The sequence below is a fragment of the Coniosporium apollinis genome (genome assembly GCF_000281105.1).
Source record: "Coniosporium apollinis CBS 100218 chromosome Unknown supercont1.22, whole genome shotgun sequence".
NCBI classification, from domain to species: domain Eukaryota; kingdom Fungi; phylum Ascomycota; class Dothideomycetes; genus Coniosporium; species Coniosporium apollinis.
Window position 1 is genome coordinate 417336 of NW_006913284.1, and position 27824 is coordinate 445159.

General features: G+C 55.2%; 11 protein-coding genes across 11 annotated transcripts; 5 read left to right on the plus strand and 6 right to left on the minus strand.

Annotated features, from left to right (window-relative positions):
* Positions 1–812: 812 nt before the first annotated feature.
* Positions 813–1399, minus strand: W97_04960 (uncharacterized protein; the record flags this gene model as incomplete). The annotated part of the gene is made up of 2 exons (XM_007782848.1): positions 813–821; positions 914–1399. The coding sequence occupies 2 exons, from the start codon at positions 1397–1399 to the stop codon at positions 813–815; spliced, it is 495 nt and encodes a 164-aa protein (XP_007781038.1).
* A 1367-nt stretch (positions 1400–2766) lies between these two features.
* On the plus strand, positions 2767–5952 carry W97_04961 (uncharacterized protein; the record flags this gene model as incomplete). Its single annotated transcript, XM_007782849.1, has 18 exons — positions 2767–3099; positions 3167–3191; positions 3250–3258; positions 3381–3468; positions 3532–3564; positions 3624–3661; positions 3727–3847; positions 3902–3938; positions 3988–4032; positions 4085–4134; positions 4225–4711; positions 4778–4793; positions 4877–4936; positions 4991–5113; positions 5165–5199; positions 5254–5296; positions 5371–5515; positions 5595–5952. 18 exons carry the CDS (start codon positions 2767–2769, stop codon positions 5950–5952), a joined length of 2046 nt encoding a protein of 681 aa, XP_007781039.1.
* A 914-nt stretch (positions 5953–6866) lies between these two features.
* On the plus strand, positions 6867–8762 carry W97_04962 (uncharacterized protein; the record flags this gene model as incomplete). Its single annotated transcript, XM_007782850.1, has 1 exon — positions 6867–8762. The coding sequence occupies one exon, from the start codon at positions 6867–6869 to the stop codon at positions 8760–8762; it is 1896 nt and encodes a 631-aa protein (XP_007781040.1).
* Positions 8763–10592: 1830 nt separating this feature from the next.
* Positions 10593–11496, minus strand: W97_04963 (uncharacterized protein; the record flags this gene model as incomplete). The annotated part of the gene is made up of 3 exons (XM_007782851.1): positions 10593–11207; positions 11266–11310; positions 11365–11496. 3 exons carry the CDS (start codon positions 11494–11496, stop codon positions 10593–10595), a joined length of 792 nt encoding a protein of 263 aa, XP_007781041.1.
* A 1961-nt stretch (positions 11497–13457) lies between these two features.
* On the minus strand, positions 13458–14610 carry W97_04964 (uncharacterized protein; the record flags this gene model as incomplete). The annotated part of the gene is made up of 3 exons (XM_007782852.1): positions 13458–13885; positions 14000–14456; positions 14506–14610. 3 exons carry the CDS (start codon positions 14608–14610, stop codon positions 13458–13460), a joined length of 990 nt encoding a protein of 329 aa, XP_007781042.1.
* A 280-nt stretch (positions 14611–14890) lies between these two features.
* Positions 14891–15222, minus strand: W97_04965 (uncharacterized protein; the record flags this gene model as incomplete). The annotated part of the gene is made up of 2 exons (XM_007782853.1): positions 14891–14942; positions 14999–15222. The coding sequence occupies 2 exons, from the start codon at positions 15220–15222 to the stop codon at positions 14891–14893; spliced, it is 276 nt and encodes a 91-aa protein (XP_007781043.1).
* Positions 15223–15723: 501 nt separating this feature from the next.
* On the plus strand, positions 15724–18081 carry W97_04966 (uncharacterized protein; the record flags this gene model as incomplete). Its single annotated transcript, XM_007782854.1, has 1 exon — positions 15724–18081. One exon carries the CDS (start codon positions 15724–15726, stop codon positions 18079–18081), a length of 2358 nt encoding a protein of 785 aa, XP_007781044.1.
* A 696-nt stretch (positions 18082–18777) lies between these two features.
* Positions 18778–19897, minus strand: W97_04967 (uncharacterized protein; the record flags this gene model as incomplete). Its single annotated transcript, XM_007782855.1, has 2 exons — positions 18778–19784; positions 19843–19897. 2 exons carry the CDS (start codon positions 19895–19897, stop codon positions 18778–18780), a joined length of 1062 nt encoding a protein of 353 aa, XP_007781045.1.
* A 1825-nt stretch (positions 19898–21722) lies between these two features.
* Positions 21723–23360, plus strand: W97_04968 (uncharacterized protein; the record flags this gene model as incomplete). Its single annotated transcript, XM_007782856.1, has 2 exons — positions 21723–22521; positions 22579–23360. The coding sequence occupies 2 exons, from the start codon at positions 21723–21725 to the stop codon at positions 23358–23360; spliced, it is 1581 nt and encodes a 526-aa protein (XP_007781046.1).
* A 432-nt stretch (positions 23361–23792) lies between these two features.
* W97_04969 (uncharacterized protein) lies at positions 23793–24227 on the plus strand (the record flags this gene model as incomplete). The annotated part of the gene is made up of 1 exon (XM_007782857.1): positions 23793–24227. One exon carries the CDS (start codon positions 23793–23795, stop codon positions 24225–24227), a length of 435 nt encoding a protein of 144 aa, XP_007781047.1.
* A 929-nt stretch (positions 24228–25156) lies between these two features.
* Positions 25157–27331, minus strand: W97_04970 (uncharacterized protein; the record flags this gene model as incomplete). Its single annotated transcript, XM_007782858.1, has 3 exons — positions 25157–26347; positions 26399–26941; positions 26993–27331. The coding sequence occupies 3 exons, from the start codon at positions 27329–27331 to the stop codon at positions 25157–25159; spliced, it is 2073 nt and encodes a 690-aa protein (XP_007781048.1).
* Between the last annotated feature and the right edge of the window lie 493 nt (positions 27332–27824).

The following is a 27824-nucleotide window of genomic DNA, read 5'->3' on the forward strand; positions in this document are numbered from 1 at the left end:
TTTCTGGCGAACTAGGCATGGGTCGGCGGTAAGAGAGAGCATGCAACCTTCAAACTTCTCCACATCGCCCGGATCACGAAAGCGGAGCTTAATCTGATTGTTGGGAGTTGTCTTATACACCCTGTCTTCGAACCTGCCATGATCTCCTGTTTTGTAGCGATGAATCTGGTTGCAGTCGGACCACTCCATGAGCACCTCGTTCTCGCTTAGAGATCGAAGCTTGATATCCGCAAGCGGCAGCCACAACGAAGTTTTCAGAGAGCTATTGTTATCAGCAGCGGACCTGCTCAGCTCTAGCCGGCGGGTCCTTCTCCATGTTTGTTCAAGTAAGGTCTCGAAGACTTGTAGAGAACATTCGAGCTCTTTTTCAGTTTCGGTGCGCTTGGCAGTCTCGCAACCCTTCACTTCATCGTGCCACGAGAGGGTTCCGGTAAATATGCTGGCCTCCGCAGTGTCTCTTGCACAGGGTTGAGAAGAACCAATTGAAGATGGCTTTGACGGTGAGCGCATAATTGAGGGAGCTTCCGGCTCAGGGACTGTTGAGGGTGTCCTGCCAGCTGAGGGAGGAGAATTGTTATACTGCACTGTTTCGACAGGCCGGTCAGGATCACGATTGGCAGATTCTTCGGCGACAACAGCGTTTTGAGTTTCCATCTTGCTGCATTCTGACTCATGGCTTTCCAGATCTGCGGGTTCGATGTCCGGTTCATGATGTTCACGAGCGGTATCCGAGACGGCTCCAAGACAGCAGGTCCCGATGTATGGTTGGGTGTCTGTCCTGTCTGCTCTGTCTTCGAAGCTTTTGATGATCCTTACAAGTGCTGCAGCTGTTGGTCTGTCCTTTGGACGCTGCTCCATCTGCAAGCCGAACAGGTTAGTGAGTGTAGCAACGGTACCATTGCGATGCGCATACCATATTGCGGATCAAAGGAATGAGCCCTGGATCAGGACCAGCAGTTTCCAACTCGTTCAGCCAGGAAACCACCTGCGATGAGGCCTTATGAAACACGATCTTGTCGTTGTTTTTCTCCTCCACGCTGCCTTTCAAGTGCTCGTTCAGCGCAGCTAGGGTGAAGCCTCGGATGACGGTTACCATCTCTAGGAAGACGCAGCCCAATGAGAAGATGTCTGAGGGGTGCTTGCGCTCTTCCTCGCCTTCCACTTCAGGAGCGCAGTATCTCGGAGTTCCCAAAAAGTGCGTGCTCTCCTCGGTATCCATCAATTTTCGAGATATGCCGAAGTCACAGAGTAGGACCTCTCCATTCTTGACCAGTATGTTCTTACACTTTAGGTCCCCATGTATGGTGTCGTTATTGTGGAGATACAGAACCGCCGTGGAAAGGCAACCGACAAAGGTTTTGAGGTGGATGACATCCTTGGGGTTCTCTTTGTTCAACATGTCCTTTAGATCGCAGTCCGCTATAGGTGAGAGTAAGAGAGTAAAAGACTGTCGGTCAGTAAAGCTTCCAATGAAGTTGATCAGATGACGATGTTGCAACTCCCGCAGAACAGTGAGCTCCTGATGAAATCTCTTCAAACGCCATGTCTGGTTACTTATAGAGCCAGATTTTGATATCCTTTTCCTAGCGAACGTGGAGCTCCCTCCGACATAACGGACAATTGAAATTGCACAGGATCCACCTTCCTCAATGAACTTCTCTTGATGGAAATAGGTATCCCCATTCCAAATACTCCTGTGGGCATGATTCATGTTCTGCACAAATTGGTCTTCCTGCATCAACCGGTCTGGCGAGAGAACGTAAGGCTGGAAGTGCCAGAATTTACCGAGTGCAGTCTCGTCCTGCCGCAGCTCATCTGGTAGATAAGGCAGTGATATAGGTATAGCAAAATCCCCATAAGGGTACCCTCGTTCGTTGGAGAATGCCTTGAAAATCGCGTGATTCGTGTCGCCGGAACCCACGACCAGCCGTAAGAGTGTATACAATTTAGGCTTCTTACTCCATTCTTCGTGGTGTAGTAGCTGCAGAAAGCGGCCGATGTCGGTAAAGGCGGTGTCTTCATAACGTTCGCGTGGCTGGATCCCAATGCGGGCAGCGAGGTATGCCTCAATTTCGGCGTTGTGGCTACTCATCGGCGGCAACGGTATGACTAAGCTTGGGTCGACGTTCTCCGGAGACTGACGTTTTAGAGATGGACGAAAGGACTACGAATAGCGGTTGAAGCAAGAGCAGCCACTTATCTGACAGTTCCATCAGCCTGGCCGCGCAATCCGCCAGCCGACATGGTGGTCCGTAGGGGCCGTGCCGCCAAGTTTAGCCTCACATGAGGCTGGATGATCGCCTTGGAAAGGGGCTGTGCAGTGAGGGAAGCTGTAGCGGGTTGATCCTATGGATAGATCTCGCTACATACAGTTATCAAGCCCCAAAACAGGCGTTCCCTATGCGCTAGCATCCTTCACCGGGACGTCTGCCGTCTGCAAGGCTCTATCAACGATGCCTGTATTGACCACTCCGGTAAGCCTGTGTAAGTGCGGGGCATAGTTTCTGTGTTTGCCCGCCCGTTTGTTCTCATGCAAGTGACCGTATAATCCTTCATATTGGTCCGGTCTTTGTCTGCCTCGTTGCAGTCTTGCGCGGCTGTGCAGAATGTAGATCGCAATCAATCCGAATACCTGAATCGCACCGGTCTCGAACAATCCATATATGTCTCGCCTGTATTCAGGGTTTCTCTCCCCAGTAGATTACTGCCTCTTGAAAATCTCTCGTAAAGATATCTTACTGTTTGAAATCAAGGAAGCCCGTCAACATGGCCGAAGAAGACCAGCGGACGCGCGAACCGCCCGATGTCTTCATCACGAATCCCTTCCTGGATTGGGACCAGAAGAGGACGAATGACGAAATTGCCAGCTTCGTTAAGATGTCTGGACTGCTTGATGATGATACGTATATCCGTCGTGGTGCTTTCTTAGCGCAAGACCCACACGCATTTGATCATCCAAGAAATGATGGCCTTACCCTTCGCAGAGACAAGGATGAAGCTGTATATCTGGCGCTTGAGAATACGGAACGCAAGCTGGAGAAGTTTAAGCAAACACGACAGCTGTACTTCTTGGTCGCCATCTGTAGCCTCGGAGCCGCCGTAAGTACACTTGAACGTACTCCTGCTTGAGACATTAGCAGACTCATGTTGATCCAACGCATACCAGGTGCAAGGCTGGGATGAGACTGCAGGTATGATACTCCAGGATACAGTCGTCAGTTCAACTGGCTAACGTTTGTGGATTACCAGTCAACGGAGGTAGATTACCCCCACCTTTCTGCAATTCTTCACCATATGAGCATTGCATGAATACGTCAGGAGTCATTGAAGCCGTAACTATGTTCGCGGCTCGCCGAATCGCTGACAAACATACGTTGTAGCCCAATTATACTTCGTGGATGCCTATAAGATCCGAGATCCGAATGGCGAGTGGGGTGATACGAATGGCAGGCAAGGGCTCATCAACAGGTCTGTACTATATCCGCATCTCTGTCGCATCGCGCAGGGGATATGTCGCTAACGAGCATGTAGCGCGCCATATCTCTGCTGTGCACTAAGCTGTTGGTATGCTTGAGAACGCCGCTCCTTGGACTTGAGACGCTTCTCGCTGATCTTGCGGATAGGCTGACTTATCCGCTGAACCGCTACTTGGGCCGTCGAGGTGAGCTGATAACGTGTTGAGCTTCGCCTGGACCCTTCAATGAACCACCAGTAATGAACATGCAGGAACCATCTTTCTGACCTGCTTGATCTCATCCATATCATGTCTTGGTCAAGCCTTTTGCCAGACCTGGCAGCAGCAATTCGTGGCTCGCTTGATTCTTGGTCTGGGTATTGGCCCCAAAAGGTATGGCATCCCAGTGTTGTTGTTCTAAGCCGTTGTTGATACTTCTGTGTGTAGTGCTACCATACCTATTTACGCTGCGGAGTGTGCTCCGGTAGGTGCCCAGTACAAGACTTGAGCTACAAGTTCTGACGAAGGTCCAGGCCAACATCCGTGGAGCTTTGGTCGTGATGTGGCAGATGTGGACGGTAAGGTCTTCAAGAACACGAGGACAACCGAATGCTGACGATCAGCCGGTAGGCTTTCGGCATCATGTGCGGGTTCATTGCTGGGGTTGCGCTTCGACACCTGTCAGATACCCACTCGTGCAAGCCGGAACTCCTACTCAGCACCGATTGTGTCAGTGTCTTCTCAAGCTACGAAGGACTTCCTGTGTAGAGCCCAGCTGACTTTTCACATCCGCAGTCTCTGGGATGGCGGCTCATGCTCGCTAGCCCGATGATCCTGCCTTTGATCGTCTGCATGTACATCTACTTTGTACCCGAGAGTCCCCGATGGTTGCTCGCCAAAGCCCAGCAAGGCGACGAGGAGAAGTACCAGAAGGCGTTCGCAGCACTGTGCAGTCTTCGATATACCAAAATACAAGCAGCACGAGATCTTTTCACCATACATCATGCGCTAAAAGCGCAGAGGGAGAAGATGAAGATGGTTAAGCCGCTGAGAGAGCTCTTTACTGTTGGACGAAACAGACGGGCACTCACAGCTAGTGTTCTGGTCATGATATTCCAACAATTCTGTGGCGTTAACATACTGGCACGTGATCTTGGACGGGTCACAAGTGACACGCTAACACTGAGTCATGTCCAGGCCTACTACTCCAGCGATGTGCTTAGCGCGGCAGGATTCAGTCCGGAGCATGCTGTTGTGGTAAGCACGCGGCTGTTCGCGACGCCGAACCATGTTGTGATCCTACAGAACTGACAATCCTCCCAGATCAGCATGGGCTTCGGTCTGTAACACCCCTGTACAAGTTCTGGAACCTAGAGGACGCATGAGTCTTATCCACATACGGGCAGCTAACGTGTGTTCCAGGTATCATCAACTTCCTCTTCGCTCTTCCGGCAGTGTGGACAATAGACTCTTTCGGAAGACGTATGCATCCCAGCCAAGCAGTCGGCGCGCACAGATTAGTGCTGACACGCACAGGCAACCTCCTGCTGTCAACCTTCCCCTTCCTTGCATTGTTCCAGCTCTTTGTAGCCGTAGCCTTCCAATTCGAAGGAACTGCACAGAAGATCCTGGTGGTCGTTGGAATGTATTTATTCGCAGGTTCGTCTACAGCACTACAAGTTTTGCCGGCATAACTTACATTTCCGGTAGTTGCATACTCACCGGGTGAAGGGCCGGTACCTTTTGTAAGGCTTGCGGCTTCCTAGGCATGCGGTACGCACGCTGACAGTGCGATCCAGGTCTACTCGTCGGAGAGCATGCCTTTGTACAACAGGGATTTCGGTAAGCGTACCGCGCATCATCCAGAGAATCGTCTATGGTTATTCGTTTGTGGTGGTCTAAATTCATCCTTCTAGGTATGGGGCTTGTTACTGCAGTCAACTGGTTCTTCAACTTCCTCTTGGCCATCACATGGCCGGAGTTCTGGATTACTTTCGGTAAGACCGGAGCATTCTGCTGGTACGCAGGGTGGTGCGTTGTGGGCTGGGTCGCAATCCTATTGTAAGTCTACCCGCTCCTTTGCCTGCACTCCCGGTGCCGTCTCTTCCGTCGACAACGACCGCTGATGAGACCGCTGCAGGTTCGTCCCCGAGACGAAGGGCCTGACCCTCGAAGACCTTGATAAAGTCTTCGAAATCCCAACAGCGAAGCACATGGCGCACGGCTTCGCCCAAGTCCGCTACTTTGTCCAATATTACATACGTCGCCGGCGGAGCAGATGTTGTAGGCCAGTTCTTGTAGGGAAGGACGATGATGGGTGCCCAAAGCCCATGGTTTACGATGACGGCGGAGTTCCTATTGGGGAAGCTTTCGACGATGCTGGGGCATCCGAGACTTCTTCAGTGGAAGAACGCGCGCTAGATGATAGACCAGATGGAGATGGATCGAAAGAGAAACGTCTGGCACGTGGAACATACGAAAGACGAAAGGATGACTGATAGCGCTTCAGAAGCTTTATGCTTGAGGCCTGAGGCTTCAAGGCGGACTTCAACGGACTTCCATGACTTTGGATTGGATGAGAGGGGTTGCGATGAGCTACGCAGTGTGTGGATACGATTCTAAGAAGGAAAGCAACAGATTGTGAAAGGGGACGATGAATTGCTTCAGCTGATGCGTCATGGCTTGTTGTTGTATTGTTGTATTGTTGTCATAATAGCTTTTACAATAGCAACGTACAAGTTAAGAAGCCGCACGTTCAACGACGCTCTGAATAGCTAGATATGATCTTCCCGGTAAATCCAGCAGCAACGAACAGAGAGATGATAGTGAATCCTGGTTGATTCACGATGATTCTGTTGTCGTGTTGTCGTTGTGAATATAAAATCAACGATGACTTAAGAATGTCATTGGGACTGCTCAGAGCTGTTCTACGTAACCACCCATGCTGTTTTGAGTGGTTTGACAGAGAACACAGACGGACGCGATAGCTGATCTGAGTGGCTTACAATAGGCCTATTGTTGTGTTGTCGTTGTCGTGATACCTCACAATAGCATTCAGAGTGCCATTCAGCAGCATTCTACTTAAGCAGCCGTGATCCTCCTGCAACTCCAGCTCCAGACATCTTCCTCATCCTCTTCTTCGTCGTCGTCTTCCTGCCGGCCAAGCTTTTCGACGATTCTCCACCACCACCACTCAAAGCATAAGTACACTCGCCGTCAGCCACTTGCGGTCCCACACCCTGGATACCCTGTCTATGTCTCGCTGCTTCCATCCCGCTCGAGAAGACAAGATTGCAGGCGTTAGATCTGCTTTGCGCATCTCTTCACCAGCAGCGCTTCCCCCTCGCGATTTGTCTTGTGATATTGATGAAGACTTCGAGTCGTACTGACGGTTGCCTTTAGCTCTTTCAAGATGTCTGACACTAGAGCCCAATGGCTTCAATCCTTCAAGGTGTCGCGCGGGACGCGCCCTTTATTCGCTCAGCTGTGCGCCGAAAGCGGCATTCGTGTCGCGCCGTTAGAATTCCCACCCGACGAAAGTCACGTGCAGGTGGAGGTGGAAGAGCTTGGCAGCATGGGCACCCTGGGCAGCATGGACGACTACACCAATGAGCTTGGATACCAGCTCGACCACGCCTCTGCCCCCCTGCGCCAGCACATGGCATCTCTCGCCGAGGAGACGGAGCGCCTCAAGAGCGAGCTGCGGCTCACGAGGAGCAAGGCGCGAGACGCGCAGCAGCGCGACGAGAAGCGCATCACCGAGCAAGCCAGCCAGATTGAGGACTTGCAGTCCTCCATCACCTCCCTCCAGGCCGAGTTGCAGCACGCGAGAGTCAAGGAAGTGTCGCTCACTGCCGGCCGCACCAATGCCGAGGACCAACTCACCAGGAGCAGCAAGGCCTTTGCGAAGCTGAAGACGACCCTCGACGAGCGCGGCAAGGAGTCGGCAGACCGCGCCATCAAGCTCAACTTCCTCCACAACGAGCTCAAAGGCCTCAAGGGCGAGAAAGACCAGGCCGTGCAAGACTGGACGGCCCAGAAGACGCGCGCCGACAACCTCGACATTGACCTCAAGCAGCGCGACGACAGCCTCAAAGACCTGCGAGACGAAATCTCCCGCCTCAATGCGCTCCCCAAGGCCGAAGAAGCCATCGCGCCCTTGAATGACGAGATCGAACACCTCCAGCGCACAATCGGTGAACGCAACACCGAAAACGCCGACCTTCGCACTCAGAATAGCAAGCTCGAGGCAGAACTCTCCACCGCCCACAAGCAGCTCGCCGAGCTCCCTGGCCTCTCAGTGCGCCGCACCCGTCGTGACAACACCCCTGGCCCCGTCACAGCCGGAGCCTCCAGCAAAACACCCTCTCCAGACCCTCGCCGTACCAGCCTGGCACTCGAGCTCCAAGGACGCGAGTCCAGCGGCGAATATGCCGCTTCATCAGACGAAGAGGTTGCTTTCGATCCAAGGCTTCCAGTCGTCGCCGACGAACCTCTAGCCATCACTCCCTCCGCTCCCTCCGACTCGAAGTCGCCAGTCACAGCTGATGAACCTCACCTCGGTTCTCCTGCCACTCTCTCCACCTCACAGCAGCCAGTCGCAGCCGATGCGCCTCTCACCACTTCTCCCGAGGCACCATCTCCTCCAAAGTCGCCAGCAGCAGTGGCCATCCCTCCTCCCAAATCCGCCGAAAAACCTCTGACCTTGGAGCTCTTCACCCCGCTCGCCTCCTCGCCCATCGCTCCCGCCCCGCCATCTCCCCCACCCAAGCCACCAGCTCGAATCTTCTTCAGCCCGCGCTCTCCAATTCGAATCCGCGCGCCCGCCGGCCTGCCTCACGGCCTCGGCGACGAGTCTCTCGCCGACTATTTCCGCCGCAACGACGAGACGCTGCGGCAGCTGGCCGGGCGGCGCGAACGCGAGCGCCAGAACAAGCGCAACATGTCCACGCAGACGACCGAGTCGCTGCCGCCGCCGCCGCCGCCGCCTACGAAACCGACGCCAGCTGGCGGCTGGAAGGCTCGCGCCAGGGCCCGCGAGGCCCGTCTCGCGGAACTCGGCGCGCACTGGCCGGTTTCTCCTCTCAATCTCATCGTCTTGATCCTCCTGTTCTTGATGGCGTATCAGTGGGCCACGCTGTCGGTCGAGAAGGGCGTTTGGTTGGCTGCGAACGAGTTGACGCGGGAGTACTTGCTGCGTGTGCGCTTGGCACAGGCTCATGGAGGCGCCTGGTTTCACAAAGTTCTTTGGGCCTATGAGCGTTTGTTGCTTGGGGGCTTGGGCGTGGATCGGGGATTGTTTTCTTGATTTGGATGAGGTGACGGACGGGCGTGATATGGTTTGAACGTCTGCTTTCCTTTTTGATCTCTTTGCTTTCCGCTATCCGGTGGGTGGGATTTGTGCTGCGGCATTTCTGTGATGATGGGGCATGGAAAACGGACGGGTTGTACTGCATGGTTCTGCATCGGAGTTCAAGCTCAATGGGTCTCTCTTGCTTCTCGGCTGGTTCAGAGGCACGGTCACTACTATGGATGGGCTGTAGACAGTTCTGACTCGGGAGGGCAACTCTCCTAGCTTCATGGCTGTTATGGGTGTTTCATGGGTTCCCTGGCAAATATGTGCTTTTTGATACCCCAGCTTTGGAGTCGGACTCTTACTTCTACATGCTTCTGGCTTTCTCGGTTGTCTAGCATGGATGGGTCGAGCGTCGAGTTCTCTCCGCTGGTAGCCGGATCACCTCGAAGACAGCACTTTCCTTTAATAGCGTAATGATTATGATTCAGCGGATTCTACGTTCTCTTACCACTAAGATGCTTGAAGTGAGGTGCCCATAATCTGCAGTTCGTACCATGGAAATCCTGAACGTGAAAGAAGCTATAAAGCCCCGATAGAACCGAACGGCAAGGAACTGTCAAGTGCGTCACGTGAGGTGGTGAAGCAACAGCTTCAATAATACGTCCTTCTCAATGCGATTCGTTGCAGTAATCGCCCTTCGATAGGGAAGGAGGTGTTTGAGCAGTGACCGAAGCACATAGATATTGCTAGACGTGGCAGGTATATCTCGATTAGGTCCTAGTAACTCCAAGGCCATGCTAGGAAAGGAAAAGCAGTCATCCACCGGTTCGTGAAAGCTCCTTGCTGAGACATACGATGCGTGACAAGATATACGTACAAGCCGCGAAGAAAACGAGATGGGAAAGACGAAGAGACGGAAGAGCGAAGCCAGAGAGTCCCATTCCTCCATGGATATAACGGCAACTCGAAAACATGGGTGATGGTCCTGCCTGTAAAACGGAACCGCCTTGATCCTGGACGGGTAAGAAGAGCTCTGACTTCGTAAGGTAGTTATCTGGTTTGTTGGAAGACCGCGATGCACAGAAGCAAGAGTGCAACATGGACAGCTTACACCGGCCGATGTCGATGACGCGAGCCGGAATGGTATTGCAACCCACCGGATCCAGCTCCGTCTGTTTACTCTGGATTTGCAACGGCTCCCAAGGGCGAATCCAGCACTGGGTGAGAAGCGATCCCGGTGGTGATGTTAGGGGCAGCGGTAGCGATGGTAGCAATAAGAAAGAAACCGGAGATAGAGAAGGCCGCGCGAGCATCATTTACCCTTTCATTGCGATGCGAAGGCTTGACGCCGCAATGAGAACGAGGAAAAAATTGGAGAAGAACACGCGTCCGGTAGATGGGCAGCAGCTGACTTGCCGCCGTCCCCTATGCGGCTAAACGAACATGACCAGACAAATCTTTGGGAGCGATGTGGGCAGTAGATCCAGGATAGGTCCCTTGAGCGCAATGTAGGACAATCCTGGGGCAAATCCACGGCAGCACGGTATAAAGCCAACGGAGAGCACTGGATGTGCCTTTTAGAACCAGTAAAACGGAAGATGATAACAACAAATGTCTATCCCCAGGAGGTAGCCAGACCATTTCTCTGGAGCAGGTGGAACTACGGCTGGCGGCGACGTCCAGTATTCTGCTGATGAGATCCCGGTGCATATGCTGCAAGAAAAGGCGACGTGTTAGCTGCGCTCCCGATTCCGCACACCGCCATCCACGATAACCAGGGGATTCCTGAGGAAACTTACCACGCCCATCTGTGGTGTAGTACGTTGATTGACTATCAAGGGTTTAGTAAAGGACCAAAGATTGCCGCGGAACAAATCCATAGTACCTTGGTGGCTGGGGAGTTGAGTACATCGGCTGGTTTGACTGCGGTGTGGACGCCTGGGGTTGGTTAGAGTAATATGCTGCTGCGGCCCTCGGGTCCGCTCTTGATTCCGCTCTTGGATCCGCGTATGATGCTTGATACTGCGGCTGCTCCTCCCGTGACGGTTGAGCGTACGCAGGGTATCCAGACGCAGTCCTTGGCGGATAACCCTGTGCGCTCGCATATGCCGGCTGGCCTTGAGGTTGCTGGGGTTGTGGAGCGTACGTATAGGCCGGCTCCTGCTGATAGCCGGATGGTGCGGGTACACGGTATTGCTGCTCCCTGGGATCCACACTGTAGGAAGATGGAGCAGCAGTCTGCTGGTAGGCTCGTTCCCGATCCGTGGGCGGCGCTGGGGTGGGTCCGTAGTATTGTCTCGACCGATGGGTAGTGGAATCTTGATAGGCGACTAGAAGCTTGTCAGGCTGCTTTTGGAACTTTTGGTCTCGCAAAAGCGGACTACCTCGTCCCTGCTGTCCTTGCTGGACTTCCTGTCGCCACCGCTGGGAATCCAGTTTGAGGTCCTGGACCATTTGCTACGATGGCGGGGTCATGTTAGTCGAGCCTTGAGAAGCGGATCAAGGAGGCGCTTACCGATGTGAGGGTGCGGTATGCAGTGATCCAGTACCCGTCCACGCCCTTGCATGCCGTCAGTTACTCGACCCGGTCTGATAGCTGGAAGGAGATGCAGACCTCGTCGTTGCCAGGCCTCACCAACGCATCTGGTCCAAGGTAGCGCTGAATGTCGGCTGTAATGACTTCCCTGGCGATACCCTCCCCTGGCACAAACCAATTCCTGGTAGGCATACCTGTACTGTGCGACATGGTGAACGGCGTCCGGAAGAGGAAGAACGAGATGACACTGATGGCAGTGGCGGCAGAGAGTATGAGATGAAGGGTAAACCAGACGGTAGCGACAACGATGGCAGAGAGAGAGCCGGGATCAGATGTACGGCAGCCTACGTGGAATTCAAACTGGTACGAGCGGTCCTCACGACGGCACTGGTGGCTCCGGGGAGAGGTTGCAACGAGATCAGGCAGCAGGACTGAGGGGACCTGAGGCGGGGGGCTTCCAGAATCAATATACCGGCTGTGTGAGAAGAGGCTCCAGCTGACGAAGGCGGCGCGCTGAAAGGCGGACGGCGGGAGATTTGCAGAGGGACAAGAGGGAGTCTCTAAGTTCGGTACCGTCGCGGTTTACTGCAGAAGCATGTGCCGGAAAGGAAGAGGAGAGCGAGCGAGAAGGTGACGAGGCTGGAAGCGGGGGATGGGGGGGAGGAAAAGAGAGGATTTTTGCGGCTCTGGGCAGCCAGCGGCTTAGGCTTGGGAAAATCAGCAGCGCCGGCACACGCAGCGGCCGATGATTGGACGCAGGGCAGCCCACAGACGGCGGCTGCACGCAATCGGGCAGCAAGCACAAGCACAAGCACATGCACAAGCACGCTTGTGGGGCAGCGAGGAATGACCTGAGTGACTTGTGACTTGTGTCCACCGCCGAGTTGCACTGCAGAGATTGCGCGGGCGCGTCAACAACAACAACAACAACGACGACGACGACGCGACGAGGAGGCAAGGGCGTGAGAAGCGCGAGGACTGCAAGAGCGAGCAGCCAAAACAGGTGAAAGTGCTTCTAGTCATCTCGACAAGAGCGTAGGCTGGGCAAAGGGACAGCAGACTGAGCAGACTGAGCAGACTGAGTGTGGGTACCGGTACGCGGTCAGTAAAACACGATGCTTACGCGATGAGCGTTCCAGGGCTGGCGGAATTGGGCATTCATGCTAACTCGAGCTGGCATGGCTTTGAGCGGGTTTGGGCTGAGAGAGCGCCGCCGTCGGGCACCATCCGCTTAGCGCCAGCGCCCAAGTCTATCCCCGAAGAAGTCCTGATGCTTCAATTTGAACCCATCATGTCAACCAGCTTCGTCCACATTAATCGCGCCCACCAACGAGACGGAGCACCGTCGTCGTCTTTCTGCCGATTGCTGCAAGCCGCGGTCACCACTTTCCGGCTTTTTCCCTGTTTGCCTGTCCCATCCAAAGTCTTGGCTTCTTTGACCGGTTCTGTCTCAATCTCCAGCGTCCCAACCCGCGCTGCATCGTGGCCGCTTATCATTAGCCCTCCATGTGGGCCCTAGCCATGCTGAGGAACAAACAACGGCCTTCGAGAAGTCGCTGCTGATCCCGAATCGGCGCCGTTGCACAGGAGCAAGCAAATAAGCACGTGCGTGGCGTCACACGGCGACGGCATCAGGCCTTTGATACTGCACCATCAGATAAATGCACAGATCAATGCCGGCGTCTGCGCTCACTGACGAGTCCTGAGCAGCGGACGCAGCGCCGCTCACTCTCAAGTCCTGTACAGCTGGAGTACATTGTTCCCTTGTTCCTGGACGGACCGCAACTAGGCATCCCCGTAGACGTTAGGGACCTAACGTCTCTGGCCGGCCATACTCATCTACCCTCCTCGGGTTCTTCAGCAGACGCTGTAAAATGGACATTCAGTACAATGAAGTCATCCCAGCTCCGGACTCAAGCTTCTCTGCATGCTCACTGACAATCCGGGTTTGTTGAGGGGCCACAGTGACACGGCGTCATGCCCACCATCTCTTGCACGTGCAGGTTGGCTGCATCCTATCCATATCAAATTGGGACTGGCACGCGGAAGCTTGGGTGACCATGCAAAGAACACAGCAGCATGGCCGGGCCGGAGCATTGGTGCGAGGGTACCACATGCAGCACAGCAGATCCCTTACAGCAGATCTATTTAAACTACGTCAACATCATGCACTAAAGCCTGGGGCTTTCATCAGTGGCCTCAACAATCCTGAAGCCCCAGCGCGGCGCATGTATACGAATCTCCTCGCCTTCCTTCGTCTTCTTGGCAATCGTGACCTCGTTTGGCAACAGCGTCACCAATTGACCCTGATCCTTGTGCGAGAATCCCGAGTCGATGGGCCAGACCTGAACCTGCGCTCCTGATTCCAGCCCGAGAGGATCGTTCTCGTCAACCCGGCCAGCCGGCTCCGCAAACTCGGCACTGTTGATGAATTTGATGGCCTCAGGACCCTTGAGGGTGACGGGCTTCGGTGCTCCGGCTGACTTGAGAGCTCCCCTGAAACGATTGATCCATGCGAAGACCTTGGGGAATTGCTTTTCGGAGACGACATTCGGCGGGAGTGCCTGAAGCTCGACGAGCCAGTCAAAAGGCCAGATGGCTGAAATGAATGGTCAGCCTTTGCTCGGGCTCATGAAGTACACCAAAACGCAGCGGCTTGGCCGCATGGAGCTTGTGAGTCCGGTTAAGAGTCCTCGACGCCAAAAGCGCTTACCTTCGATATCGGCCAAACTAGGCTTCTCAGTCTTCAACACCCAATCCCGCCCATCCGCCAACAAAGTCGTCTCCAGCAGCTCAAACGCATCCCTGATGTGCACCACACCCTCAGGCCTCGCGCGATCCATGTCCTTCTTGCCCCAGCTCCTTCCGGTGAAGCTCTCCCTGTCCTTGGTGAATTTCGGGTCGTTCAAGATGGGCAGATTAGCCGGCAGCAGAGAGGCTGCGCGCCAGAATATGCCAGCGTCGACGGTCCACTTCTCCAGTAGACGCTCCATTGCCTTCTGCTCACCGTTCGTGGCGCCGAGACGGCCATCGGGAAACCTTTCTTCCAGCTTGCGCAGGATGAGCCGCGTGTCGCAGTAGATGTCGCGGCCGATGGACAGGACGGGAATGCGCCGGTACGAGACATTCAGTGCTTCCAGATCCGGGCGAGGGAGGACTGGTGATTGGAGCTGTAGATTGTCAGTGAAGATTGCGGACGATGACGGTGATTGCACTCACGCATTGTGCGTATTCAATGCCCCGCAAGGTAAAGTACCAGGTTATCCGGCGCGCATATGGCGAGAATGGGTAGTGGAAGAGAATGATATCATTGGGAGCGGACATGATGGTGAAGTGATAGGAGTAAGGCTATGGTATGATCACTGGGCTGAACAAATATCTATCCCACCACCCATCGACCTCACTTTTGCGGCGCACCCTGGTCTTAAAGATATCCATGATGCCATGTCCGCATGAAAGGTGCTTTTGATGCCTCGGCTGGTCACTTTCAACCCCACATCCCTCGGCCTCAGCCCTGCGCTCTTGGCTGGCGGACCCTGCAGCGCTTGCCCTGAGGTCCAGCATCTGACAACGATGCGAGTCTGCAAAAATCACAACCATTGCTCTATTTCTTCTTCTCCTTCTCGTCGCGGCCCCTCTTCCCATAATACTCGTCCCTATGCCTCCCGTCAGCCCTCATTACCAACCTGCCCCAGCACACCAGACGACTCACATCTTCTTCCCCCTATCCGCCTCCGTCGCCTTGCCCTCCAGCCGATCCAATGCCTCCTCAATGATTCCAATATGCCCCCTCAGCGTGCCCTCCAGCTCGTCCATGCGCGCCTCGTGCTCCTCGAGGTTGTAGACGTGGTGCGAGCGCAGGTAGACCGTTGCGCCGCCGATGGCAGCTAGATTAACCATGCCGAAGAGGGCGGAGGGGTTTCGTAGGAAAGACATTATTGCGAGACAGGAGATATGTTTGGGTAACAAGAGCGTCAAAGCAGTGATTCAAGGTTACTGTTGTGAATTGGAGGTATTGCTGATGGCGGAGCGCTCGGAGCGCGCCTCGCGAAATCTATGATGACATCGAGGGGCGCGTTGGGCTAGCTGTGTGGGCTGTGATGCTTGTGATGGCACTTTTGAGAGGGCCTTCGTGCACTGCTGATGGCCATTCGCATGACTGTGTGTGGATCAAGTCAACGTTCAAGCGTTGATTCGTGCGCTGCGATGTCTGTCAATATCGCCGTCACTGCTGGGGGTTCGCCTTGTCTCGAATGGGCAACCCCGAGAAGCCACTCTACGCGTCGACGCGCGCGGCTGACCCACCTCACACCCCTCCGGCTGGCCGCATCCACTACCGCATCTACTAACTACCGCATCTACTACCGCATCCCCGTGGATTTCTACGACCAGGATGCCCTCGGCGACCTGCTGAAGCATTCGCCTAATGTGTAGACAATGTCATCCTCGCAGCCCTTCCTCTCCTCCTCGCCATCCTCCCTAACTTCTCCACGCCGCAAGAAGAGCCGCTTCACGTACAAGCATCTAGCCGCGCTATCACAGTCGCAAACGACATGTCCCCTCCGCGTCATCGCCCACATCGACCTCGATGCCTTCTACGCTCAATGCGAGATGGTGCGCCTCGGGATCCCCGCAGACAAACCCCTCGCCGTCCAGCAATGGCAGGGCCTGATCGCCATAAACTACCCAGCGCGCAAGTTCGGGCTGAATAGGCACATCACCAGCACAGAAGCGCAGAAGCTGTGCCCCGAGCTGATCATGCAGCATGTAGCAACATGGCAAGAGGGCGACGACAAGTGGGCCTACCGCGAAGACTCCTTCAAGAACATGGCCTCGCAGAAAGTCTCCTTGGATCCATACCGTCTCGAATCCCGCAAGATCCTCGCCACGATCAAGGAAGCCTTACCCCCTGCGCCAATCCAGCGCGTGGAGAAAGCCAGCATCGATGAGGTCTTCCTCGACCTCTCCGCTCAAATCCATTCCATTCTCCTGCAGCGCTATCCCAAGCTCTCCGGTCCCCCGCCGTACGACGACCCAAGCACACCTCTCCCACGGCCCCCAACAACCGCACTTGACTGGCACACCGACGCGCTCGTCGACCTCGATGCCTCGCAAACCGAAGACGACGACCCGGACTGGGACGACATCTGCATCCTGCTCGGGTCGGAGACCGTGCGCCGCATCCGGGAGACCATCCGCGCCAAGCTCAACTACACGTGCAGCGCGGGCGTGGCGCGCAACAAGCTCCTCGCGAAGCTCGGGTCTGGACACCAGAAGCCCAACGCGCAGACCGTGGTCCGCAACCGCGCGGTCGGATATTTCCTGTCGAGTTTCAAGTTCACCAAGATCCGCAACTTGGGCGGCAAGCTTGGAGACGAGGTCGTTGCGCTTTGCGGGACGGATTCTGTCGCTGAGCTACTGAGCGTGCCGCTTGAGACGCTGAAGCGCGGGCTTGGGGATGATACGGGGACGTGGGTCTATCATGCTGTGCGTGGTGAGGATTACTCGGAGGTCAACCCCCGCACGCAGACCAAGTCCATGCTGTCGGCCAAGTCCTTCCGGCCCGCGATCAACGCTTTCGAGGTCGGGGTTCGCTGGCTACGTATCTTTGCAGCGGATATCTTCAGTCGTTGTATTGAGGAGGGCGTGCTGGAGAATAAACGCCGGCCCAGGACGATCAATCTGCATCATAAACAGGGCGCCCAGACACGGAGCAAGTCGGCACCGATCCCCAGGGGCGGGGCGCTGAGCGAGGAAACGCTGTTTGAGCTTGCGAGGGCGCTGTTGGCGCAGGTCGTGGCGGATGGGAGGGCGTGGCCGTGCGCGAATTTGAGTCTCAGTGTCGGCGGATTCGAAGACGGGGTAGTTGGAAATAGGGGTATAGGCGGTTTTCTCGTAAGAGGAGAGGAAGCAAAGGCAATGCTGGCTAGCGAGCGAATGAACGCCGCTGTCCATGGGGACGCAGAGGCGGAAGAGGAGGATCATGGAGAAGAGACGGAGAGGCCCCAAAAGAGGCGGAAGCTGAGGCCAGACAACCCCAGCATCGCGAACTTCTTCGGCAGGCGGGAATCAAGCAAAGACGAGCCCGAACCGGAGCCGTCGCCTGAGCCAGAACGACAGCCCGACCCCGAACCCATCCATCACCACCCCAGCCTCTCCTCCAGCAAAGCCGCCCTAACACCGGTCCCAGACCCCACCTCAACCCCCTCTGACGACCTTGACGCCGCTCTCCTGCGCTCCTTCTCCGCCGCCGCGCCCTCGCCGCCCCCCTCCCCTCCTGCCGTCAAGAAACCCCGCTTCTTCCCCTCCTCCTCCCCGAACCAAACCGAAAACGACGTATCGGACACGTATCCCTCGTCCCCCACCGCACCACCGGAGCAAGCAGCGACCTACCCCTGCGCGCAATGCGGCAACTTTCCGATTCCAATGAGCCAGGAAGCTGAGCACGAAGACTGGCATTTCGCCAAGGAGCTGGCAAAGGATTTGAGAGCTGAGGAGCGGGAGCGAGGGCGCGAGCGCGACGCCTCTGCTAGTACAGCTGCAGAAGATCGCAAGACGGCGGTGCAGCCGAGGGGGAGGCGGAGGGGGCGGCCGCCTGGGGTTAGTAAGGCTGGTACTAGTGCGAGTGGCAGAACTGGCGTAGCTGCTGGTGCCGGTGCTGGTGCTAGCGTTGATGCTGGCAGTGGAAACGGTAGGGGCAGGGGAAGAGGGAGGGGTAGACCGCCGCTGGGTGCGATCGGAGTTGGGGTTGAGAGAGGGCAGCGGAGGTTGGGGTTTGGGAGGGGAGAGGGGTGATGATTGCACCGTGCGATTTCCTTGCTTCCTCGACTTTGCGTCTTTGAGTTTGTTGCTTTATTGCATTTACGGAATGGGTTTGGGCAGGATGGGGCATAGCGTGGATGCATAGCGTGTGTGGATGGGCATTTGCGGTTGGGATGATACATGGAACAGGCGTCTCTTTTGAGGTAGCATTTCCGGGATAGGGAAGCGTGGCGGGACTGGGATCCATTCCGCTGTCGAATAATTGCATGAGGGCTGGGTATTGACAGAAAATACTAGATACCAATGGGAACACATCAAAGGGACGTTAGACTATTGTTGTGTCAATCCGTAGCTCCATATCAAGGGGCTTTATTGTGAAGTTTCATGAAAACAAACTCAGCTCTTCGCAGACACGATCTCACGGACTCGGTCTACACGACTTGTCTTAAAGGGCTCTTAAACAATCGAGGGTCCAACGGGGTTTAGAAGCCGTTTCTTAACGATTTGCCGACATCGAACGCGGATAGGATGGGGCTGAAGTCTGCTAGCGACTCAGATTATCTTCCTTTAACAGCTGTAAGGTTTGGACTAGACTCTCTCGCTCTGGTGACAAGGACCCCGGACATCAGCGTAGACATATGGAAATGCCGACGGTTCATAAATCGTAAGACTACCGGAGCCATGAAAGATACCCGGAATACCATCCAGGGTTGATGTGTGGAAAAGTCTTTATGGGGCTTCCCATACGCGCTCACCCATCCCTTTGAAAAGCTGCCTTGCCCCTAGTACTGTCTGCCTTCCACGCTCGCCTAGCCACGTTCCCATACTACTTTCCAAACCTTCTTCAATATCCCAAGCTTCACCACCAACGACTTCAAGAGCCATACCATGCGCCTTCTTCGTATTCCCTCCACCGACTGCTGACTCTGGGCATGCAGCAAGTCCCAAAATCACCTGCCCAACCATCTCCGGCGTGTTGATAGGCAAGCCAGCTCCCTGCCATGCTTCACTTAGCCCACCAACCATAGGCGTAGCCGCGAGAGATGGACAGACGGCATTGACGCGAATCTGGATCTTCGGCCTCCTTTCACCCTGTCCGTTAGGCGAGAGACATTGACCAGACAACGGAGACTGGAAGAGCGGCCGCAGGACACGCATCAGCTCCAGCACGCCCATCTTGCTGACCTGGTACACCGGCGCTTGCGCGACGCCGATGAAGGGCATGTCGGAGGCGATAAGGGTGAGGGATCTATCGATCTCTGCGCCCTCGAGTCTCCTTCCGTCATTCCCATCGCGCTGCACCTCCGCTGGATCAGCGTTCTCTTGAGCGGGAACGTGCCGTAGATACACCAACGCAACCCTAGCAAAATACATGCTCCCTTTCAGATTGACATCGAGCGTGGTCGTGTCCGGTTCGTTCAGCTCCACACTCTTAACGTTCTGATCCAGCGCGAAGAAATCGGCGCCGGGAGTGAGGACGCCCGCGCAGGCGACAGCATGGTCGACGCGGCCATGAAGCGCGAGCGCGGTCTTGAACAGGCGTACCACATCGGCGTGGATGGCAGTGTTTGTTGGTACGAAGGTTACTTTGGGCGAGGCGGACGAGGTCGGTGAAGATGTAGAGAGGCTCGCTACAAGAGCGGAGCCAGCTTCGAGGGCGAGGTCACCAAAGACGACATGGGCGCCGTGAGAATGAAAGAGGCGGACGGTAGAAGCGCCGATGCCGCTAGCGCCACCTATATAAGCGTTGTTACAACAGACTACTCGCTCTGGAGATCAACATTGGAACAGTACCAGTCAGTACAACGACTTTGTCCCTGAGATCTGCGAAGTCTGTGGAGATCGACATGATTGAAGGGTTTCGTTCCGTCTCCACATCGGGAAGGCCGTGGGCGCCGCCTCAAGATATACGAGTAAGATCCGTCGAGATGCTGACGCGAGAACCTTTCTGCGTTGCTGCGGCGCCCCATGCCGGCTGTCGCAAACGGCCTCACATCAGCGGACGGCTTGAGCTGAGAGCTCATGCATGCAGTGATCTCTGCCCGCTTTCCACCATGCGGACCTCCGACTTGAGCATACTGTATCAATCCGGCGGGATCATCTCCGCTGCAACCTGGCCAAGGGCCATTCGAAAAGTCGGTTGCCGCATCGAAAGCTACTCGTGGCCCTAGAGCTGGATAGGCCTCAAGTAAAATCCGCAGCTCAGAGACACTTTAGGTGATCGACGCATTAAGTAGCTAAACTGCTAAACGCCTTTTACTTTCTCTCGCATAGAATCGGTCCAGCTGCTCTACGATTGACACGATCATAAGTCCAGTTTGATGCTGAATCCGATCGAAAAAGCCACCAGCTGAGAAGCGGCAACCACCTTTGTGGATAGCCCTTGGGCCTAGCGACTTGGCATTTAGTGGCGGGAGCTGTAAGTGCGATATCCGCCGCAAAGACGAACTTCTGCATAATTCTGCGACGCTCGAGAGCTGTACCATGGATTCTGCTAGATAACACAGTTTTGAATAGCCCTTGCACCGGTTTCGATTCTATCGCGCCTTCATCTCAAAAGAGTTCTCCGCCTGTGTTCTGTATACCTTATAAATAACACACGCTCTGCACCACTACAAAGGCAAGGGTTCTTGTTGACATCTAAGGTGAACAGCTTGCTACCTACTCATGCTACCATGTAGCCTCTCTCAGCCCTTCAGCTCGAGCTGAGCAGGCGTTGCTTGATCGCTCGATCCGTTGCGGAGACGTAAGGTTGTGCGGTTTTCCAGAGCTCAAACTTCATGAGGTTCCTCATTGAAATGTGGAAGGTGGGAAGCTGCGTCGTATGTGATATGGTGCGATGGTCCTGTAGGATCTGAATTGTGCTCTTTGGCGTATAGTGGGCTTTTTCGTGGCGTCGCTTTTTGCTGTCAGCTTTCAGCTGAACACTCGCGTTTGGCCGCCGCGCATAGAGTACTTGTTCAGCTCGACGCCTTGCTGCACTCAGCCCCGTATTCAGCTTCTCCATTGCCCAGAATTCTTTGCACTCAGCTCGAAACCGGCAAGCGCAGAGCCAGCAGACATGTTCTTTCAGATCTGCGCACGAGGAAAATCGCGAGATTCCATTTGACCCTGGTCGAATCGTTCTACCATAAATTCGCTGCTCCCGTCGTCTCTGTCTGCTTGTTCCTTATAGCTCAGATCGAAAACCCACTCCGCCTAGATCTTTCAACATACATACGTCTTGTATCTTCGTAGCTTTCCAACCTATATCGACACTTCGTCTCTCCATCACCTCCAGTTATCCGGACGAACCAGAAATATGGTCACTCATCACTGCACCAAGGGGCCCTGCCGTGTCCCCCCACACCCCGATCTTCTGACCCGTTCTGGCTCCAACTCCTTCAATGCACAAGGACCTCCTAATGGAGCGGCTTCTCGTGGTGCCGCTGGTCAGAACCCTCTATATTATGGTGCACCCACGGGAACCGTCGGTGGCATTAATGATGGGGCGCGCTTCCCTAAGTCTCGTTCTGAGGCCGCTCCCTCGGCGACTCCCCCGAACAGGACGGCTTTGCATAGGGCTCCATTGCGTGGAGCCATCAGGTTCGTTATGTATCGAATTGCGGCATCAGCATGAGCTAACGCATCGCATCAGAGCTGCAATAGTCCTTGTCGAATTCAGCGACAAGAGAATGGCAAATGGCGCTAAAGAACGGTTCCAAGAGCTCTTCTTTTCTACCAACAAGATGGCAACGGGCAGCGTGACTGAATACTTCACCGAAGTCAGCAACGGAAAGGTTTCTCTTACCGGCGAGGTTGTGGGACCTTTTCTCATGCCTCGAACTTCGAAGCAATACGCAAACAACAACCACGGCCATGGCTGGGCAAGTCCGAATCTACAGACTCTTGCTGCTGATGCTCTTGGAGCCGCCAATAGCCAGATCAATTTCAAGCCCTACGACAACGATGGCAATGGCTATGTGGATGCATTCATCGTCGTGCACGCAGGGCCGGGTGGAGAGCAAACTCAAAACGTGGACGACATCTGGTCCGCCCAATGGGAGCTTCCTCAAGTGGCCACGGTGGACGATGTCAAGGTTCTAGCTTTCCTTACTATCCCAGAGGATGCTAAGATTGGCGTCAGCGCTCACGAGATTGGTCATCTCGTGTTTGGTTGGCCCGATCTCTACGATACTGACAGTAGTAGCGCGGGTGTGGGCAAATGGTGCCTCATGTCTGGTGGAAGTTGGGGTGGAATGCCGCAAGGTGTAACGCCTTGCCACCCTTCGGCATGGTGCAAGGCCACCCAGGGCTGGGTTGATGTGGTGAGACCAACGGAGAACGGTCAAATAACGTGCGCGGACGTGAAGTCGAGCAAAAAAGTACACAGACTCTGGAAGAATGGCGATGCGTCTAGTCAAGAGTACTTCCTCGTTGAGAACCGACAGCTTGGCGGTTTCGACAATTCCCTTCCTGGCGCTGGTCTTCTTGGTACGCATACAATTTTCCTGCCCTACTGGTTGCTTGTGTCTGACTTGATTTTTGCAGTTTGGCATATCGACGATTCCGTGCACAACAACACCAACGAACACCACCCAAAGGTCAGCCTCGTGCAAGCCGATGGTCTCCGCCAGCTCCAAAACAAGTCTTCCTTTGGTGACAACGGTGATCCCTTCCCCGGAACCGCCGACTGCCGTTCTTTCCACTCAACCTCGAATCCTCACAGCAGATCTCACGCGGGCGACGACACATTCGTTTCTATCACGTCCATACCCGCGTCCAGCCCCACAATGACGGTTGATATTACCGTCAGGCCCGGCGCCTCAGGGCCCCAGTCCGGATTCAACGCACAAACCTGGTACCGGCTGCGCAACACACTCGCTGGCCACGCCCTTGACGTCGTCAACGACGGCAGCGGCTCCAAATACAGGTCCATCCAAATGGCTCCCGAGGGTAACTTCTCAGGGCAGCACTGGCAGATCAAACCCCGCGCAGACGGCTCCTACGCCCTATGCAGCATGTTCCTGGGCGCCGGCATGCAGCTGGACATCGCCGGCGAAGACAAAAAGAAAGCGCATCTTGCTCCCGCGGGCAACTTCTCCGGCCAGTTCTGGCAGATCAAGCCTTGGGGTGATGGCTCGTTTCACCTGTCGAATCTGTTCTCTGGACCTGATTTGTATCTAGATACGATGGAGGGTGGAACTCGGGTGGCGATGAACTCAAGTAATACTGGGCGGCCGACGCAGAGGTGGACCATCACGCCTATAAGAGCGATCACGGAGAGTGGATTCTTGGTTCAGGGGCAAGGTACAGCGCGGTCAATGCTGTAGACCGACCCGCTCGATAGTCGAGCTCCATGCCTAAGTATTTAGACGAGTTGGGATTGAATACGTGGTGGAGTAGCTTTAAATATCAGAGGAACCGCTCACGCGTCTAAGGCTTGGAGAAAGACCCGCTGCACCACGACATAGGGATATTTTGACCGAATATCGGCTGCATAATACCACTATTCTTATCATTCTCTGATTGGTTGCTCAGCGCGGTCAGGGTATCCAATAGACGGTCCGGCTAGCGCGAGACGGACTGACGGACCGCTAAGAGCTTATCCGTCGGTTCATGGGGCCGCCCTAGCAAGTCAGACAACCTCCAGGCAGCCATAAAGTAACCGCTATAAAAGACATCGTAACTGCCCATTGGTGATCAAAACCACAACACGCTCGTCACCCATCCTCTAGCTTTTACTTCCAAGCAACAACACCGCCATGCTGCCGCTAGTCAAATCGCCGGCTCTCCTTGCGCCTGTCATCGCTCTCAACCTATGGACCTTCTTCATGGAAGCATGGATGTATGCAACTCGCATCCCCGCCGTCAGCAAGTACAAAGTACCGGTGCACCCCAACGCCTCCAAGGACGAATTCAACGCCAAGGTCCCTCCGCACATCCGCTGGAAGGCCGACAACTACAACCACCTGATGGAACAGCCCACGCAGTTCTATGCCATCGCTGTCGTCCTCGCGCTTCTCGGCGCAGATGGCGATATTGATGTGGGCCTCGCTTGGTTGTATGTGGCGATCAGGGTCATGCATAGTTTGGTGCACGCATCGGTCAACAAGATCATGGTTCGGTTCCAGCTGTTTGTCTTGTCATCCGTGGTCCTACTAGTGTTGGCGGCGCGGGCAGCGCTGCTGGTCCTTTAGGCTCACGGACGGTTGCAGAGGGATGCGGAGGCAAATTGTCAGAAACGCTTTCGGAGGAGCGGGACGGCGTTTCATGTTGGGATATGCTTGGAAGCCGAGACCCGATTCACTACGCTGTTTTCTTCATCTCCTTTGTTAAACAAAACCGCCAGAAGACGGACACTGAACTTGATCGGACACGGTTCTATTATTTTCTGTCACATGCACGTCAGAGATGTAATCGGTAGACTGTCGGGGCATGCCCCCAGCGGCCTACAACACCAATACACCAGAGCCTGTATATAACAGCGGGAGCGTTCGCTCAGTCAACACAGACTTTCCACCCTTGCTGCACGCTCTTGGGATTGTTTGTGATTTCGCTTGACTAGTGGAGGTGCCGCATGTTCTTAAGGGGGCAGTGGGCTCGGGTGGTTCCACCTTTCCATCAGAGTCAAATGATTGTTACAGCTTGCATGTGATTGGGTTTGGTTGGTTTCTCTAATAAGGAGCGGCAGCTCGGTACTCTGCTCTCTACCCTTGACTCCACCTTGTTTTCAAGATCCGTCCAATCTTCTCCATGCCGGTAGCAACGTCTGCCAGTCAAAGGGAAGAAAATGGTTTAGGGCTGTCGCAAGGTTATGAGCTTTGAGCGATAAGAGGTTGATCTATGCTAGTTCTTCCCGATGCTAAGCGTAGAAAGACCTGATTCATACAGTGCGGTGAACCAGAAGTGACAGAAGAACATCAAGATGTCAAGACCCAAGAAGGAAAGATTGAGCGCTCCCACGGCCCAGAACACCACCAGGATATCTTGTGCTAGAACCTCCCTTTGACGCCATGCTAAGTCCATGCTGTAATCCGCCCATTCTGACCCAAAGAATAAACGACCAAAGAAAGCTAGATGTCGCAGAACAGACCCCAGACCGAAACTGTCATCTCCGCCCACACATCTATCCCCTAAAACTGTAAACCCTGACCTCACAATCCTCCCCCCCAGTCGCAAATCCCCAGTCCCTGAGGCCCACACAAGTAACCGGGGCGCGATGTCTCGCAATCGTGCGCTCGCACTCGCCGCTCCTCGGATCCCAGATCTTGACGCTGCGGTCCTCGGCGCCGGAGACAACACGCAGCGTGTCGGCCGCCAGCGCCCAGATGCCCTCGATGTGGCCGAAGTAGGTGCGGATGCAGCGGCCGGACGCCGTGTGCCACAAGCGTAGCGTGCTGTCGAGCGCGCCCGTGAGCATGTACTTGGGAGGTGGGGCACGATCCGGGTCGCTGGAAGAGAGGAGTGGCGGCACCGTTGCGGCTCCGTTGGCCGCTTGTGGGGGTGGTGAGGAGTTTAGCTGCGCGTCCGTTACGCTGTAGCGGCGGTCGGAAGACGTGGTGCTGCTGTCCTCATCATCGGAGTGCGTGTTGCCGTCGAGGGCATCGTCTTCAAGCTCGAATTCCGGCGGCAGCGGCAGGACCTGCTGGACCTGGCCGACGTGGCCCTCGTAGACCTTGATGCACCGCCGTGTGTCGAGATCCCATAGCCGGACGGTGCAGTCGTCGCTTGCCGAGAAAACAGTTCGCGAGGCGGCATCAATCTTGACTGCGTTCACCCAGTCCGTGTGGCCTTTGAACAAGAATGTGGTGCTTGTGCCCGATTTGCTGAAGTTCCAGATCCGGATAGTCTTATCCATAGATCCTGTTGCTAGCGTGTTGGCGCTCGCGTCGTAGTCCAATCCGATGATGCCGCCGCTGTGGCCCGTGAGGGTACGTTTGCAGACGCCGGTGCGCCAGTTCCATACCTTGACTGTGCGATCCAGGCTTCCAGAAAAGAGGGTGCAGCCCTCAAGGCGCAGGCAGCGGACGCCAGCTGTATGGCCGGTGAGCGTCATGATTTCCTCGCCGCTGTCCAGATCCCATATCTTGATAGTCGAATCATACGAGCCGGTCGCTAAGATGTTGTCCTCGAGTTGCAGGCACATGATACCGTTGGTATGGCCTTTGAAGACCTTTTCAGAGTACCGCCCATATTTCCAATTCGTGCCGACCTTGAAGCGGTCTTTGTACACATCTTTCCATGGCCGCACGCGAGACTGAGACTCGTCATGGCCTTCCTGGCTGCTATCACGGCGGATCGACTGGGTGCAGGCACGCTTGAACGATAGCTCTGGAGAGGCAGTAACATCGGCGCTCGGACGTTTCACCCCGGCTGATGTCGAAGATTCTGGAGGTCCAGCACTGGGTTCACGACTTCTTACGTTAACTTGAGCTTGTGGTGCGGCTTCAATAGATTGGACGACATCCACCGGGGACTCGTTCAGCCCTCGTCCCGTTGCGCGCAACTGAATCTGTCGCTTCTCAGTCCGTAGTCTCTTTCTTTCCAGCAGCGGCAACCCCCAGCCACATTTCGTGCACTTGCGATCGATGTGCTGCTCACACATCCGATGCCATACAACGTCATCATCTGCAAGACTCCTCCATCTTTGACTGACTTGAGCTGCCTTGCATAGCGACGTGGTATCCAGGAACGACAGTATCTTGAAGCCGAGCTCGGCAGGCAATGCGGAAATGAAATCAATCTTGATGAGCTCGCGGACGGATGAGGAGATGTATGACAGTTGCGGGAAGCAGCATTGAGCGAGTATGCCTTGGAGCATGAGGTTTCGGTGCTTCGCTGGAGCGGCGGAGAAGAGCGACCAAACGTGGCTTATGGCTTGCTGGTCGGATTGAGAGAGCGTGCCGAGTTCCTAGATTACTGTCAGTTCAGAGGATGTCCAACCGGCCTTGACTCTACCTACACTCTGCAACTGCTCCATCGACGGCTCGTCCGCTTGTCTCCTGCACTTCAAATCCGGGCGGTGGCGATAGCAATACTTTGTGCTCGACTTGTTGGCGTTCGAGAATGGCTGTGCATATTCGCCGAGAGGGTTGTACTGTCCGGGTATATGTTTGGCAAAGAAGGGTGAGATCATCTTCTCGACCTGCTTGCTGTTGGACCCGATGGATATAGTGGCGTCTTTCTCCTCTGCCCGCTTATCTGCCTCGTCGCTACCTAACCAATGCCGGCTCCGGCTTCCTTCGTGACTGTGGGTGTGCTGCACTTCGGCGTCTCTTTCCGGTGTATCGTCGACGAACATGGTGGATGGCTTCTGCTGGCGTAATGATAATCGACGGCTTTTTGTTGGATCAGGAGTATGGCCGTTGGTTTGGAATTCCGTCCAAGATTGCGAATTTAACGCCATTCCGCGACAGTTTCGGCGAGCGCAAGGAAGGGGTCAAGACGGCGCGCAGCAAGCTTTACGCATGGGAAGTTCCAGCTGTCGAGCTGCCAGGCCTGTATCGCGTGCGAGGAGGCTCGGCGGGTGGATGCAGTTGGTCGCGAGACTGAGGGAGCAGGGCGACTGACGATGCTCGAGGCTCTGCCGACGGGCAGAAGATTGATGCGAATGCAAGAGGATGGCGTCGGATTAGGGGCGTAAGGATGAGGAAGCGCTCCTTGAAGCGGCAGAGGAGGATGAGGGTTGCTGGTTCAAGCACGGCGTTCGTTGGAGAGATGGTGGAATAGCGCAAGGGTGAATGCTGCCAGAAGCCTCGCTTAGCACGCAATCGCCGACAGCTGCTGGGAAAGAG